At 36.5% G+C, this 16,687-nt stretch overlaps 1 protein-coding gene across 8 annotated transcripts; it reads left to right on the top strand.

Annotated features, from left to right (window-relative positions):
• The first annotated feature begins 242 nt into the window (after nucleotides 1-242).
• On the top strand, nucleotides 243-16,429 carry BIO1 (adenosylmethionine-8-amino-7-oxononanoate transaminase). Of its 8 annotated transcripts, none has more exons than XR_011080502.1 (15): nucleotides 276-1,020; nucleotides 2,404-2,574; nucleotides 8,582-8,843; nucleotides 9,257-9,331; nucleotides 9,893-10,013; nucleotides 11,464-11,612; nucleotides 12,561-12,655; nucleotides 13,212-13,327; nucleotides 13,410-13,547; nucleotides 13,934-14,067; nucleotides 14,170-14,301; nucleotides 14,595-14,729; nucleotides 15,111-15,174; nucleotides 15,365-15,477; nucleotides 16,019-16,429. XR_011080502.1 is itself a non-coding variant. In XM_068607968.1 (14 exons), the coding sequence occupies exons 1-14, from the start codon at nucleotides 386-388 to the stop codon at nucleotides 16,197-16,199; spliced, it is 2,457 nt and encodes an 818-aa protein (XP_068464069.1). In that variant the 5' UTR covers nucleotides 243-385; the 3' UTR covers nucleotides 16,200-16,429. The 8 variants fall into 8 exon arrangements, 5 of the variants coding, with proteins under 5 accessions (XP_068464069.1, XP_068464068.1, XP_090156925.1 ...); XR_011080501.1 differs by having other exon boundaries at nucleotides 9,251-9,331; XR_016519774.1 differs by having other exon boundaries at nucleotides 9,251-9,331; nucleotides 11,444-11,612.
• Nucleotides 16,430-16,687: the final 258 nt, after the last annotated feature.

Below are 16,687 nucleotides of genomic sequence, written 5' to 3'. Positions count from 1 at the left end.
TTGATTAAAATGTTTTGGAATATTATTTTGAAAATTTTAAAAAGAAAGGGATGATAGAAAGAATATACTTATATTATTTATAAGGCCATTTTTATAAGCGTAGTTGTACTTTAACATTTTTTTTTTTGCAGATTAATCACACATAATTATTTTTTTATTATAAACTATTCTTAATTAATTGACATATTTTAATAAGAATAAAAAATATTAAATTGAAGCGTTTGTTAGGAGTAGTTAGTTTTTATGGCCTTTTTGGTGCTTTCCAACTTCTTCAAACACTGACTCATCTTCATTTCCCTCCTTTTCCTCCATCCTTCCCACTTTCCCTCCTCATACAGTCACACTCTCACCATTCACTCTCCACTCTCCCCCTTCTGCAAACGCTATGTTCCGTTTCCCCTCCCTGCTTCTCTCCCGCCGTCTCCACCGCCGCAAACTCTCCTCCACGCCCTCGCGTCCTCCCTCCCTTCCTCTCTCCCACCCAATTTACCTCATATGGGGCTCCAACACCGGCGTCGGCAAAACCCTAGTCTCCGCCGGCATCGCTGCCTCCTCCCTACTCTCCTCCGCCACCACTCCCTCCCAATTCCACTACCTCAAGCCCCTCCAAACCGGCTTCCCCGCCGACTCCGACTCCCGCTTCGTCCTCAACAAGCTCCGCCAACTCTCCCTCCTCCGCAACCCTAACGTTCATCTCTCCTCCTCGCATCGTGTCCTAAACGTCTCCCCCGCCGTGCTGGATACAAATCTGCTCCCCGGCGAGGTAGGACGTGGCCACTCGGAGCTGCATTGCAAGACTCTGTACGCGTGGGAAGAGGCCGTGTCGCCACACTTGGCCGCGGAGAGGGAGGGTTTAGCTGTACAAGACTCGGTGGTGTTGGAAACTCTGGGCGAGTGTTTCGAGTACGTAGTGGAACGCGGGGCTGGTAGGGAGAGATCGGATGTTCTGTGCGTGGTGGAGACAGCTGGTGGAGTTGCCAGTCCAGGTCCTTCTGGGACGCTTCAATGTGACTTGTATAGGTATGTGGTGCAATTTTGTTCTTGAGAAAATCCTGTGCGGATTCAGTTTTCATGGTAAATTTAATTTAGGACTAGTGTTTTAGCAGGTGGATTATTGCATATGTTAAATAAATAAATTCATAATTAATAAATATTTTGAAGAGTTTAATGGTTATACACTCATTGATTATGTACAGGGTAACTGTTAATCGAATTACTTTATTATAGTTGTTTGTGCTTAGTCGACAGTGAAAAAGAGACTTTATGCTTTTTGTGCATAGACTTCTTTTATATTTAATGTATAAATTACAGTTTTCTCTCACGCCGATGACTGAATGATTTTTTTTCGCCCCTTTAGAGAAGAACCACACTAAATAGATAGGATCCATTTCCACCAATTTCAGCAATTATAAAAAGTAGCAAATGGAAAATCGGAGTAGTTTGTCTCTCAGGTTAGAAAAAGGAAGAACCCAAGGAAGATCTCTAGACGAGCCTTTACGCCTCTACTATTCAGAGAAATGTCCTACTCTTGGCATACAATCTCTAGGATAGGTTCCTAAACGTGCTGAATGAAAAAGTTTCCCCATTCTCAAGAAATCTTTTAGGATAAACTCTGATATCATCTTAGAAAGTGAAGAGTATGCACCTACTTATATATTTTAATTTGATCGTATGTGTAGTCGATGTGAGATCTCTAACATATTTCCTCACGTCAAGGGCATCGAGTGTGAGAATAGAGTGAATTCGACAGCAGGTGACACTATAGACCCAACAAACCTCACTAGGATGAACTTTGATATGTTCTAATATCATTTTAGAACATAAATTTCAAGTCGGTTTTGTAAGTTCAAGTTAAACTTAAAGTTAATTTTCTAAGAAAAACTATTAAAATTCAATTTAGAAAGAAAGATAAAAGATGGAAATATTGGACTATTAAGATGATATAGTATATAATAAGCAATAGAAAAAGATAGTAGTTTGAGATGGTTGAGAGAGATTGTTTCGATTAGTTGTGAAGGTAGTGTGAAAATACTATCTCCAAGAGAAATGATAAAAACTATGGAGAAATTTGGACTCTGGAGAAAATGAGAGTGTCGTCATCCAAGTTTTGTATTCTAATTTATGAGTAGACGTGTATCTAAGTGGCTCAGATTTTGTTGGGTTTGATAACTACAATTTCAGCCTGAGGTTGCATTTAACCTTAATGATAACAATTCATGCACTGTTTGATCCTTGCTAGTACCCTTTATAGGAGCTTAGTCACAGGAATTCTATGGTTAACTTTTAAAGTTTAATTATTTAGGCAGATGGAAGCAAATATGTTGTATGCATCGTTGGGTTATATACATACTGTTCTTATTTATTTTTTTGGTTAAATATGTTTGTTCTCTCATTTCTTGTCAGGCCATTCCGTATTCCGGCAGTTCTTGTTGGGGATGGAAGGCTAGGAGGTATTTCTGGAACTATATCAGCTTATGAGAGCTTGACGCTGCGAGGTTATGATGTTGTTGCTGTTGCTTTTGAAGATCACGGTCTTCTAAATGAGGGTCCACTGATGTCTTATATGCGAAACAAGTAAGCCTGATTATAGTAGTTACATTCTCTTTCTGATTATAACTTTAAAATCGTAGAATTTTTATTACTGTCAAAACTGTTTAGGAAGTTTTATATTTTATCCTTATTATATTTTTATTTTGTATCACAGCTGTATCTTACTATTAATATTAGGATTATGTATTTAGAAACAATCCCACAATCATAGGGATTTGTTTCTCTAGAATTAGTTGTCCATATTTCCTAAAATAACTAGCAAGCTCTCATGTATATATAGGTCTAATGACCTCATAATTTAAATAGAAGAAAATATTATTCCTTCTAAACTTGATATGGTATCAGAGCTCCTGATCTTTAGGAGTCTCTGACCGTGCCTGAAAACCCTAAGTTGCAGTCGTCATTGCTGCACAACATTGAGCCTTGCTGCAGCCTTCATTGCTGCACAACCTTGGCCTAATCGCAGCCTTCATTGCTGTGTAGCCTTCACCGCGGCTACTGTTCACCGCGGTTACTGTTCACCACGCACTGTTCATCACGGTTACTGTTCACCGCCGCTACTGTTCATCACTGTGATGGCTGAGATCACTGAGATCGTGAATCCTATTGGGGACAGATTCCAAACTGCTGGAGAATTGCAGAATGTTCATTCTGCTTATAGATTAAATGGAAAAAATTATCTCAAATGGTCTCAACTCATTAGAACCATCTTGAAAGGAAAAGGAAAGGTCAGTCACCTGACTGATATGGCCCCTGATGAACAGGATGCCAAGTTCAAATCATGGGATGAAGAAGACTCCATGATCATGGCATGGCTGTGGAATTCAATGGTCCCAGAAATCAGTGATACCTGCATGTTCCTTAAATCAGCAAAGGAAATTTGGGAGGCAGTAGAACAAACCTATTCTAAGGCCAAGGATGCTGCTCAAATATATGATGTAAAAGTGAAAACCGTGGCTGCCAAGCAGGGAAACAAATCTGTTACAGAATATGCCAATCAACTCAAGTCCCTATGGATGGAATTGGATCACTACCGAGTTATAAAAGCAAAATGTTCAGAAGACTCAGCAATCCTTAAGGAGTATATTGAACAAGATAGAGTCTATGATTTCTTGGTAGGCCTGAATCCTGAATATGATCAGGTTCGAATCCAAATCTTGGGAAAAGAGAAAGTCCCAGGGCTTAATGAAGTGGTAGCCATTATTCGAAGTGAAGAAAGCAGGAGAGGACTGATGTTGGAGACCCCAACTACTGAAAGCTCAGCAATGAAAGCTGAAGGAGGAACAGCCATGCTAACTAACCAGAAGAAAAGCAGGTTTTCCAATATAGAGAAAAAACAGGAGGAAGTCTGGTGTACCTACTGCAACAAGCCGCGCCACACAAGGGAAAAGTGCTGGAAATTACATGGAAAACCCCCAAGCAGAGAATGGGGCCAGAAAGGAGGCCCTCCAAAAAGGGAAGGACAAAGACAAGCACACATTGTTAATGGACAAGGAGAAGAATCTGTCCAGCTGAATCATGAAGAGATAGAAAGGGTAAGGTCCTTCCTTAGTAAATTGGAGAAGCCCTCAGGTATGTGCTCCTTAACATATTCTGGTAAGTTTCCATTTTCTTTTGGACTTACTGCTTCAGATACACCCTTTACTCATTTCTGGATACTAGATTCAGGTGCTACTGACCATATGACCCCTCTACCTAAATACTTCTCCACATATATCCCATGTCCTAGCAACAAGAAAATTTCCACAGCAGATGGAACATGTATAACTGCCGCAGGTGAAGGAGAAGTCCAAATAAGCCCATCTATAACATTAAAACATGTCCTTCATGTCCCTAAATTGTCCACCAATCTGATTTCTGTACAGAAACTCACAAAAGATCTCTCTTGTAACGTTGTTTTTCATAACAACTATTGTGTATTTCAGGACAAAAACTCAGGGAGGACGATTGGACATGCTAGAGAATGGAATGGCCTATACTACATGGAGGATCCTAATCTTGGTATCAATAGTCACTCTCTCATATCTGAATCCACCATGACCAATAAAGAGAAAGCTCAACTATATCATTGTCGGCTAGGACACCCTTCATTTCAAGTTGTAAAAGTGCTCTTCCCTTCCTTGTTTCAGAATTTAAATGTGGAGAGTCTCCATTGTGAGGTGTGTGAGCTTGCGAAACACAAGCGTGTACCTTTTCCCATTAGTAATAAAATGAGTCCTTTCCCTTTTTTTCTTATCCATACTGATGTCTGGGGTCCTGCTAATATTCCTAATATCTCAGGTGCTAAGTGGTTTTTAACCTTCATAGATGATTGTACACGGGTGACTTGGGTTTTCCTATTGAAACATAAATCTGAGGTTAGCTCCATTTTTGTTCAGTTTGTGTCTATGATTAAAAATCAATTTGGAGTTAATATCAAGAGAATTAGGTCTGATAATGCTAAGGACTACTTTAACCTGGTGCTAAACTCTTTTTGCCAAAAGGAAGGGATAATTCATGAGTCTTCATGTGTTAACACACCCCAACAGAATGGGATTGCAGAAAGAAAAAATGGGCACTTATTAGACCAAACTAGAGCTCTACTTTTTCAAAATCATGTCCCTAAGAAATTTTGGGGGGAAGCCCTTCTTACGGCCACCTACCTAATCAATAGGTTACCCTCTAAAATCTTAGCATCAAAAAGCCCCATGGAAGTCCTATCCTCCTTCTACCCACACCTAAACCCTACAAATAAACTCCAACCTAGAATATTTGGGTGTGTATCCTTTGTGCATGTTCATAGTAATGAAAGGGGAAAGTTGGACCCTAGGGCTGTCAAATGTGTATTCTTAGGGTACTCAACCACACAAAAAGGATACAAGTGTTTTCACCCCCCGTCAAAGAGATTCTTTGTGTCAAGGGATGTCACATTCAACGAACAAGAGAGCTACTTCCAGCCTCATCTTCAAGGGGAGAATGTAAGAGAGGAAGATGAGCCTCTCATGCTTCCAAATATGGCATTTGGACCTGAAATTGGGACAAATAGCATTGCTGTCCCTGAAACTGAGACAAGAACAAAACAAGCACCTGAACCAGCAGCAAGACCTGAATCAGCTCCTGAACAGGCACCTGAATCAGCAGCTGAATCTGCACCTAATGGTGGTGGGAAATTCGGAAAAAATCTGGTATATTCAAGAAGAGGAAAGGTCATTCCAGAATCTATCCATGTCCAAGAATCCAACCTACCATCTTTACATGAGGTAACAGTTTCTAATCCTAGAAATTCCAATAATTCTAATGAGTTTATTTTGGAAAATTCAGAAGCACAGGAGGATCAAAACCTGGATCTTCCTATTGCCCTTAGAAAGGGAACCAGAACCTGCACCCAACAGCCACTTTACCCTCTATCAAATTTCCTATCCTTTGAAAAATTCTCTCCTACCCATAAAACCTTTCTCACAAACTTAAACTCTACACCCACACCTTCCTCTGTATCTGAAGCATTATCTGACAGGAAATGGAAACAAGCCATGGATGTGGAAATGGAGGCACTAAACAAGAACAGGACCTGGGAGCTTGTCACCTTACCAACTGGAAAAAAACCAGTAGGGTGTAAGTGGGTATACGCTGTAAAGTATCGGGCTGATGGGACTATTGAGCGTTACAAGGCAAGGTTAGTAGCCAAAGGATTCACTCAAACCTATGGAGTGGATTACTTGGAGACATTTGCTCCGGTTGCTAAGATGAACACGGTCAGAGTAATATTGTCATTAGCAGCAAATCATGATTGGGATATGCAGCAGTTCGATGTGAAGAATGCATTCCTACATGGAGACCTTAAAGAAGAAATATACATGGAGTTGCCCCCTGGCTATGATGGACAGGTTGCTGCTGGAACCGTTTGTAAGCTAAAAAAGGCTCTATATGGGCTGAAACAATCCCCAAGAGCATGGTTTGGAAGATTCACCAAAGTTTTGACAAGTTTGGGCTACAAACAGAGCCAAGGAGATCACACTTTATTTATTAAACATTCAGTTTCAGGAGGAGTAACAATATTATTGGTGTATGTAGATGATATTATAATAACTGGAGATGACAAAGAGGAGCAGCAAACGTTAAGTCAATGTCTTGCCACGGAATTTGAAATTAAGACATTAGGGAGACTTAAATATTTTTTGGGAATTGAAGTGGCCCATTCCAAGAAAGGAATCTTCATATCTCAACAAAAATATATTACTGACTTGCTTAGAGAAACAGGAAAGACAGCCTGCAAACCAGCAAGTACTCCAGTTGATCCAAATATAAAGTTGGGAAGTGCGGAGGAGGATAATGCCGTGGACAAGGAAATGTACCAAAGACTCGTGGGCAGGCTTATTTACTTATCTCACACTAGGCCAGACATTGCTTTTGCTGTGAGTCTAGTCAGTCAATTTATGCACCAACCAAAGGAGGCACATTTGCAAGCTGCCCTTAGAATTGTGCAGTATTTAAAAGGGACTCTAGGAAGAGGGATTTTGTTCAAACGAAACAAAAGTGTTCGTCTTGAAGCATACACGGATGCAGATTATGCAGAGTCAGTTGTGGATAGGAGATCAACTACTGGATACTGCACCTTCCTTGGTGGAAATCTAGTGACTTGGAAGAGTAAAAAACAAAGTGTAGTAGCTAGATCAAGTGCTGAAGCAGAATTTCGAGCAATGGCCCAAGGAATATGTGAACTTCTATGGCTGAAGATTATATTGGAAGACTTGAAGATAAGATGGGATGAACCTATGAGGTTATATTGTGACAATAAATCTGCAATTAGCATAGCCCACAACCCAGTACAACATGATAGAACTAAACATATCGAGGTGGACAGACATTTTATCAAGGAAAAGTTAGACAGTGGCTTGATTTGCACCCCATATGTGTCCACTCAGAGTCAACTTGCAGACATACTCACCAAAGGACTGAACTACAGTAACTTTGAAAGAATTATATCCAAGCTGGGAATGGAGAACATCTATTCACCAGCTTGAGGGGGAGTGTCAAAACTGTTTAGGAAGTTTTATATTTTATCCTTATTATATTTTTATTTTGTATCACAGCTGTATCTTACTATTAATATTAGGATTATGTATTTAGAAACAATCCCACAATCATAGGGATTTGTTTCTCTAGAATTAGTTGTCCATATTTCCTAAAATAACTAGCAAGCTCTCATGTATATATAGGTCTAATGACCTCATAATTTAAATAGAAGAAAATATTATTCCTTCTAAACTTGATAATTACCCTTCCTCTTTCCCAGCTTGTTTTTTTAAAACTGAAAAATTTAGACTGAAAAGGTTAAGCACTGAGCAGTGAGCACTGGATCTCGATTTTTAAGACAATTTTTATTTTAAGCACTAATTTCTTATTAAACAAACTAGTCTTCAGAAAAGGTAAATCAAAGTATTAGAAATTAGTTAAACAAATCAGTTTCTACTAGAAAGGAAATGAGTGTAATTTAGTTGGTTAAACAAAAAAATGGTTAGGGTTTTTTGGGGAATGCATTACTGGCCTCAAGCATGCTGAATGGTTTCAGCATTATTTATATTTTAGCTTTAATTCATTTGTGGTAGGTATTGAACGTGCACCACTAAAATCTTGTTTGGACAATTTAAACTACTTTACTATTGAGCAGAATATTAGAATGTATTTCAGAAGAATTAATTTAGACTGAATGTGTTTCTTGAATAATGTTGGTGGTCATAATTTGGTAATCAATATTCAGTTATATTTCAGAATAATATTCTTTACAAAAGTAACAAATTGTCACTTGTGCCAATGTGGGTTGGAAGCTTTCAAATAGGTGGCCAAATGTGGGTTTGAAACTTGAATTTTCAGTTCTGTATTGAGCTTTATAAAACGGCCAGCCCCCCTCTGTATTCTATTTTCATACTTCCATTCTTTTAAAGTCCTTCATAGTCCTTAATTGGTTATTATTTTTTATTCTGACTTTTCTGTTATGTTGCGGTATTATTGTTGCTCTATCTGCTTATATTCAATTGTTGCCTTCTTTATTCAGGGTCCCAGTCCTAGTGCTACCACCCATTCCAAGAGATCCATCAAATGACTTGATGGAATGGTTTGAAAGTTCTCATCGTATATTTACTAATCTAAAGGAAATAATGCTTTCAGCTTATTTTGAGAGAATTAAAAAGCTGCAAGACATGCCAAGAGAAGCAAGGGATATCATCTGGTGGCCTTTCACTCAACACAAACTTGTTCCTGATGGAGGGGTCACAGTAATTGATTCACGCTGTGGTGAGAACTTTTCTATCTTCAAGGTTTGTTTCTGTGAAAATCTTTATTATTTTTTTTTTCAATTTGTTAAGCTTTGCAATACACATTTAAGTTGAGCTTAACTTACTGCATTTAAATCTTTTTGGATAAACTTCTTCATAAATATTTGCAAGAAAAAAATATAAGGAAACATGAAATAAGTTTATATAAACTAAAATTAGCTTATACATATGAGAGAACAAATTACGTTATGATGCATAAGCTTATTTTAGTTTATAAAAAAACTTCATTTTTTTCTTCTTCTCTTATTAGTGGTTTCAGAAACATTTATCCAAACAAATTCTTAGTGTTTACTTTGGAATTAGATTCAGTAATTTTATGGGATTACTTCATTCGTACTTTATTTTACATATTGATACCTAGATTTGACATCGCATGATTTTTTTGTAAGGTTCAGAAGACAGAAGTCATAGCACCACAATTTGATGCATGTGCTAGTTGGTGGACTCAGGGACCTGATGCTATAATGCAGGTCATTCTAATAACTTTTTAGCTATTAATTCTATTAATCAGACGAGTAAGTAATAATCAAATGGCTGTCTGAGGGACAGCACATACTTACATATCCCATTCTTCCTGGGGTGCAGACTTGTGACCGGGGGATGCCATGGTCACACCCAATTTTATTTATTTATTTAATGTATAAAAGTACTCTTTTGCCCCCCCACTGAAAAGAAAACTGAGATATTTTTTATTGGTCACCCTTCCAAAACAATTTTGCCTCTGACACTGTTCTTTCTACCTTTTACTGTTGAATATATATGCTTATGAAAAAGTGTTCTCTCATTCTTTCTGATTTCTAATGCCTCGAGGCCCTGAACTCTGCATAGTCAATTTGAAGCCCAAATAAAAAGGAGACTAGAATGTAACTTTTTAGTGTTTAAAGAATCTTCATGACATGGATCTACTATACATTTTAGTATATTTTTATTTGATACCAATTGTGTTTGGCATTTTTAAACTTGGTCGCCCCTTCAAGTTATCATCCCTAAAGTTTTTCTTTAATGCCATCTTTCCATTTAGGTGATTTCAGGCCGAGCTTGCCAGGGAGATGGGGTACACTGCTGCTAGATTTGGGCATGTAATGTTCCCTGAGAATGTTCATGAGCCAGCCTTAAATTGTGCCAAGCTTTTGCTTCAAGGCGTGGGGAAAGGTTAGCATATCCTTTTATTAATTTCACATTATATGAACACGTGTGTAAACTATTGAGATTCTACATCAAGAGAAATATGATCAGTGTAGTCCTTACAAGGCTAGAGTTAGCCTCATTTTAAAAGTTGGTTTTAAACTCTTATAGTATCAATGTCTATCCTAAATTTGTTATTGAGAGACCTATATTTGTTTTGTTAATGCTCTACATTGTTGGATCACACACTTACCACTTGGTCAAAAAACTATAATTGATAGTAAAAAAAACAACTTTCTACTTACGAGTGTAACAACCCAAGTGTTATGATTCGATCATTACTTAACCCACATAGTTTACGCCACGGGACAATTAATGCACTCTGCAACAATCTCCCCCTCAACAATTGTCCCTCTAGGAATCAAACTCTTTGATTGTGAGTCGGCCCACTTGGCCTACGCCACAGGATAATGGTGCAACCTGCAACAATCTCTCCAAACAATTGTCCCACTAAGAATTGAACTCGTGACCTTGGCTTTGATATCGATGGTTGGATCGAGCGTTTACTGTTATAGGTGACATCAATTGTGACAGATGCTAGGTGGGCCAAATCACAACTAAATCGTGACGTTTGGATTGCTACGCTCTTAAGTAGAAAGAGTTGCACCCTAACTATTAGCTATAACTTTTAATCTAGTGTTAAGTGCTCGATCCATCAATTGGTATCAGAGCCAAGGTAAGAGTTTGACTCCCAACGGAATAATTATTAAGGGAGAGATTGTTGCTGGTGAGATCAATTGTTCTGTGATGGAGACTAGGTGGATCAAGTCACAATTGAATTGTGGCACTTGAGTTGCTACACTCTTAAGTAGAACATCCTGACTATCAATTATAGCTTTTGACTTAGTGATAAACACTCAATCCAACACTTACCACTTGATCAAAAGTTATAATTGATAGTCACGGCCAATTCTTTTTACTTAAGAGCATAATAGTCGAAGCACCACAATTTGATTAGCTCATCCAACCTACATCACAGAACAATTGATGCATCCTGCAACATAGATGTCTACTCCTAGACATTAATGGGTGTTGTTATTGGACCACTTGCATTTATCCACACTTGAGATGTCCAGTTCTGTTCTGGGTGTGCATGGTCATGTTAGGATCTCCCATTGACTAGAGTTGAAATTCGACTAATGTAAGCTTTATAAGGCTTGATCAATTCTTTATTTAAAGTTGATTCAAGGCAGTAAGTCTAAATTCTGATAGAAACTAATAAAAAATTTCTTATAGGTTATTTGTAGTAACATATCTGAATTATGATCTCATCTCAGTGCTATTTGATACTCTAGTTAAAAATATACGTTTCAGTTTGATAATACTGATATCTAGAGATGTTTGCCAATGCTCATTGTTATCCACTGACAAGCAGCCGTCAACTCTTTGCATGGTAGCTGAATCATCTGTTGTGCAGGCTGGGCTTCACGAACATATTTTTCGGACAATGGATCTACTGCAATTGAAATAGCTCTCAAGATGGCATTCCGTAAATTTTCTGTTGATCACGGGTTTATTGTGGATTGTCATGATGATACCACAAATGAAAGACCCACTGAGCTCATGGTTTGCTCCTTCAGTCCTTTAATCAATCTGTGATATTCTCTGTTTATAAAGTTCAATTTGATTTATGAAGATGGTATTCTATAAAACTAATGCTAAAATTTGCAGTTAGAAGTAGAAGAAGGGGGACATATTGGCTGTTAATATGAGTCAAGCCTTTTTCAATCTTGGGGAAAGCAAAGCAAGTGTTTGAAAACAAAAACCACAATGTTGTAGGAATATTTCATTTTCGATTGAATATTTTATATTATATTCATGAAGTGTCAAAAATTTAGACAATACAACTAGGATATGTGAGATATATGGCATTTTGATTATGCATATTTCTCTTAGTATTGAGTAAAAAGTCTTGTTTTCAAAATCTTACCACATTCCCTATGTGTTTTCAAAATCTTGTTTAAATATTGCCTTTTTTGAAGGAGGATAATATGCATTTGTTTTCATTTTTTTTCTTTTTTTTGAAGACTCAAAAAGAACATTTCTAGTTTAGGAACAGTTAATTGCTCAAGTTGTTGTTTGAGTTATTAGGTGGTTTCTTGTTGACCACTCTTCGAATGATGTTAACTAGTTAAGTGGTCATTTATTCCTAAACTATAAACCTGGGAATATGTTTACTGTATAATAGGGTCCTGTCCTGTCAACAAACATCCTAAAGACATTGGTTAAAGAATTAATCAAATAGAAAGTTTGATTGGAAATGATACTAGGGTTGCATTGGAAACCATAATGAGCACATGCTAGTGACACTTTCCATAAAAATTTTCTACTTTTGATTACTTAACCAATCCCTTATGGACATTTGTTAGAATTTAAACTTTAATTTCCAAGTAGTTTTTTGTGTATTTTTACTAGTTCTTTAAACATGTAAAATATTTAATCCTTTTTATTTAATTGTATTTCTTCCTCTGAAATTCACATGTAACTTAATACGTGTGGATTTCATTATTTCAGGTCCTTGCACTTCAGAGATCTTATCATGGTGATACACTGGGTGCCATGGAAGCTCAGGCACCATCTTCTTATACAGGCTTCCTCCAGCAACCATGGTTGTGAACATTGCCCTCTAATGTATATTTGTGAAATTGAATCTGTTATGTGGGACTTCCCAACAGAATTTTGCTAATTTGTTTAATCTTTTGTCTAATGTTATTTGGCAATATATTGTTATCAAAGTATTATGTGATGGATATTTACTAAAAGTGCTTCTGTTGAACTGGTAAGATTTGAATTGGGGATTTAGCCAAAATGAGAGTTTATAATCTCTCCATGTAAAACATTATAACAAAAGGGTGTTGGAAGAGAGACCAAAAGTAGATGAAACAGTTTTGGTTTGTGAATTTCTGTTCAGCATAAGTCAGATTAGTAGTTTTATTTATTTATTTATTTTACAAATATATTCTTCATGCATATCATACCTTTCTGTAAAAGCCTTGTAAGAAGCAATGTTCTATTTTGTAGCTGTTTTGATAGTTTAATAGCTTGATGCTGTTTATCTTTGTTTTTTGTAGCCTATTTTCCATATTTCTACCCAGAATTGATTTTAGTTTTGTTACCTAGCTAAATACTCATGACACCGTTCTAAGTTTGAATTCTGTTTCACAGGTACACTGGAAGAGGTCTTTTTCTGGATCCTCCTTCTGTGTTTATGCACAACAATACATGGAACATTTCCATACCTGAAGGGTATGTTTGGGAGAGTCAGAAAGGCCAAAGTATCAGTAAGTTCAAAATTTCCAACTTCAATTCTTTTATTGGTTACTGTTTAGAATATAATTGTTTTACTTGTTGCTGCTTTCACAGCCTTTTCTTCAAGCGATGAAGTATTTCACAAGGGCAGGGATAAGTCCGAGCTTGCTACAGTTTATTCATCTTATATATCAAAAGTATTATCTCGATTTAAGGAGTCAAATAATGTTGGAGCTTTGATAATGGAACCAGGCAAGATATTTTGAGATTGTTCTTTAGCAGACTATAGTTCCATTTTATTTTTACTATCTCCTGTACCCAATAAAGTAATTTTATTGATCTTATATATGTCCAGTATATGAAATTAGGAAGAAAAAAGTCTCACTTTACACACTTCAAGATGATAATACATCAAACTCCATATCTAAATTATGCCCACAGTAGCACAATTACCTGTGTGAAGTGTGAATGAAATACTACATTTGAGTGGCTATAGGTCTTTCACACAAAAGCGTAAATTTCTAGGTTCCTATATCTTTCTAAAATTGTTTCAGTGCCCCCCTAGAAATTCTAAGTTAAGTTATTTTAACCTTTTCTTGATATTGATCATCTCATTTGGGGTATGAGCTGTTATGTAGTTATACAAGGTGCTGGTGGAATGCACATGGTTGATCCACTTTTTCAGCGTGTGCTTGTTAATGAGTGTCGGAGTAGAAAAATTCCAGTGATCTTTGATGAGGTTTTTACTGGTTTTTGGCGTTTGGGAGTGGAGGTGATTTCTCTCAATGACTGCTATTTTCTTATTTTCAAAATTTTATTTCATATTCTTCATTAGTTCACTTATTTGATTAGCAGTTTATATTTCTTCCCACAGACTGCAGCGGAGCTTATCCATTGTGTACCAGATATAGCTTGCTTTGGGAAGCTGTTGACTGGTGGAATTATACCATTGGCTGTCACCTTGGCAACAAATGCTGTTTTTGATTCATTTATTGGAGACTCAAAGGTATTGTGATTTTTTTGGAAGACTTTCTTTTGTGGGTTGCGTAGACACTGGCAGTCTGAAATTGCTGTTTTATTTGTTTTAGTACTGATGGAATGGATTGATAATTAATATTGATATTACTGACAAGTTCTATAAGCTAGGCACAAGGGAGAAGTCCCTTATTCTTTCTAATAAAAGTCCAGATTCTTATTAGTCTGCTAATTATTTTGTCCTACTAGTATTGTGTTCATACGAAGCAAAGTTCCTGGACAGTATTTTGATGACATGATAAATTATACTCTTGCTTTGGTTAGCTCAAGGCCCTTTTGCATGGACATTCTTATTCTGCGCATGCTATGGGCTGCGCTGCTGCTGTTAAGTCAATCCAATGGTTTAAAGACCCTTGTTCCAACTCTAATATCACTTCTGAAGGAAGATTACTAAGGGAGGTATGATTACTTTTAATCCATATTTTGTTGTAATATTTTTCAAGGGTATATGTCTATGGATCATAATACACCAACCATATTCCTAATGCATTTCTTGTGATCTAATGAAAACAAGCATATGTTGTTGACTTGTTCTTACCATATATCTTGTATTTCTGCATTTGTGTGAGTGCGTCTATGTTTTTGTTAATTATAGAATTGGACAAGCAAATAAACCCGTGATGTGTTAATCTTATCAAGACAGGAGAAACATATAAATAAACAAAATGAATTGAAATAATTCAACATTTAAATAAAAAATATATGGTAACCGTAATTAGGAGTGACAAAACAACTAACCTGCCCTTTTTGGTTTGTCATGCCATAACCAAAAATGGACAGGGCCGGACTAGCTCACCATAGTCAGGGTGGACTCAACCTTCATCTGCCCATCAGTTTTAGTTTTGTAAGTTTTTTTATTTTAGTTTCAATAGACATTTGACGTGGTTTGTTCCAATAATTATGGGACTTGGCCAAATTAGTGTTGGAAGCTTTTCATATTAAATTCTATATGGCTGCCGGCTGCCTTGATAAAGTGTGTTATATAGATTAATGTTTAATGTTCATTTGATCAAACTTTCATTGTGTTTTTGCAGTTGTGGGATGATAAAATGGTTTGCCGGATTTCTTCACACCCAGCAATTCAAAGAGTAGTGACTTTGGGAACTTTGTTTGTTTTGGAGTTAAAAGGAGAAGGCGCTAGTGCCGGGTATAAATTTGTCAACTTCATCCTTTTCCCTTTTTAATATTTTTGTGCACCTGAATTCCTTTGTTGGAAAAACTTAATGAGCATTATATGTCATGCAAAAGTTCGTATGTTTCGAATGAAGGGACAATTGCAAGTGGTATCTAGAAGTGTAGATTCTGCTTTGCTACCACTGTAGTTTTGATAGTTATGATATTGAATTGCCCCAAAAAATTATAACAAGAGGTAAAAAGAAGTTCTCGAGAAATATGGGTTTGATTTTAACGTGTAGATCGACAAAATATGTGTTGGTACTAAGATATGCCAGACTTAACGAGGGCTGTGAACTACAATCCATTGTTTATAATAATTGGTCATGCATCCTTCTGTTACCTGTAGTTTTCTTATTTTCAAGTTATTGTTTTGTTACGAAAACTGGTAAATTTTTGCTGGTCAAATGTAGAAATAAATCACTAATTTTTTTAGCTCTTATCTAATTAGAGAGAAGGAAACAACGTGCATTTGATCCTTCATGAGGTTTTCTTATAAATAAAGTTGTACACAGGTATGGATCGTTATATGCAAGACCACTTATTGAGAAGCTTAGGGAAGATGGTATATACATGAGGCCTCTGGGTAACGTCATTTATCTCTTGTGTGGACCCTGCACATCTCCAGAAATTTGCAATCAATTGCTGATCAAACTTCATCGGCAACTTGAAGAATTTTACGGATGTAAGAATTGAGAACAATGAGTTGCCAAGCGGACAAGTCTAAGATTCCTGCTACGAAGTTTAGGTAAGTTTATTCCCGTTTGGGGACAGGGATGAGTTGTAAATGCAAGGGTTTCAATTGGCTTGTTTTTTCAATTTTCAGTTGTATTTTATTTATGAATTCAAAAATATAATCTTATTATCAACTCCCCTCTTATTTCTAAGATGTTATGAATAAAATGGTTAAAGTCAGTTTTTTTTAATCATTTTCTTTCAGTTTTCTTGAATAAAGACAGTATTTTTTTAATTGTAAGTAAATTATGTTAACTGAAAACAAAACCAGTATAACTTAAACACCACTTAAGATATTTATTTTGTGATGTTTTATCTGAATGTAACAAAATATTATAAACCCATTTTTTTTATTAAATATCTATTATTTAATGTTATATTCAATAAATATTTTTAATTTTTTTTTAACTTTGTCACAGGTGTGACTAATTTTCATTTGAGGATCTGAA

The sequence above is a fragment of the Phaseolus vulgaris genome, chromosome 3 (genome assembly GCF_051622355.1).
Source record: "Phaseolus vulgaris cultivar YP4 chromosome 3, ASM5162235v1, whole genome shotgun sequence".
Lineage (NCBI taxonomy): Eukaryota > Viridiplantae > Streptophyta > Magnoliopsida > Fabales > Fabaceae > Phaseolus > Phaseolus vulgaris.
The sequence above is the reverse complement of the archived record's forward strand: the minus strand, read 5'-3'. Positions and strand labels throughout refer to the sequence as shown.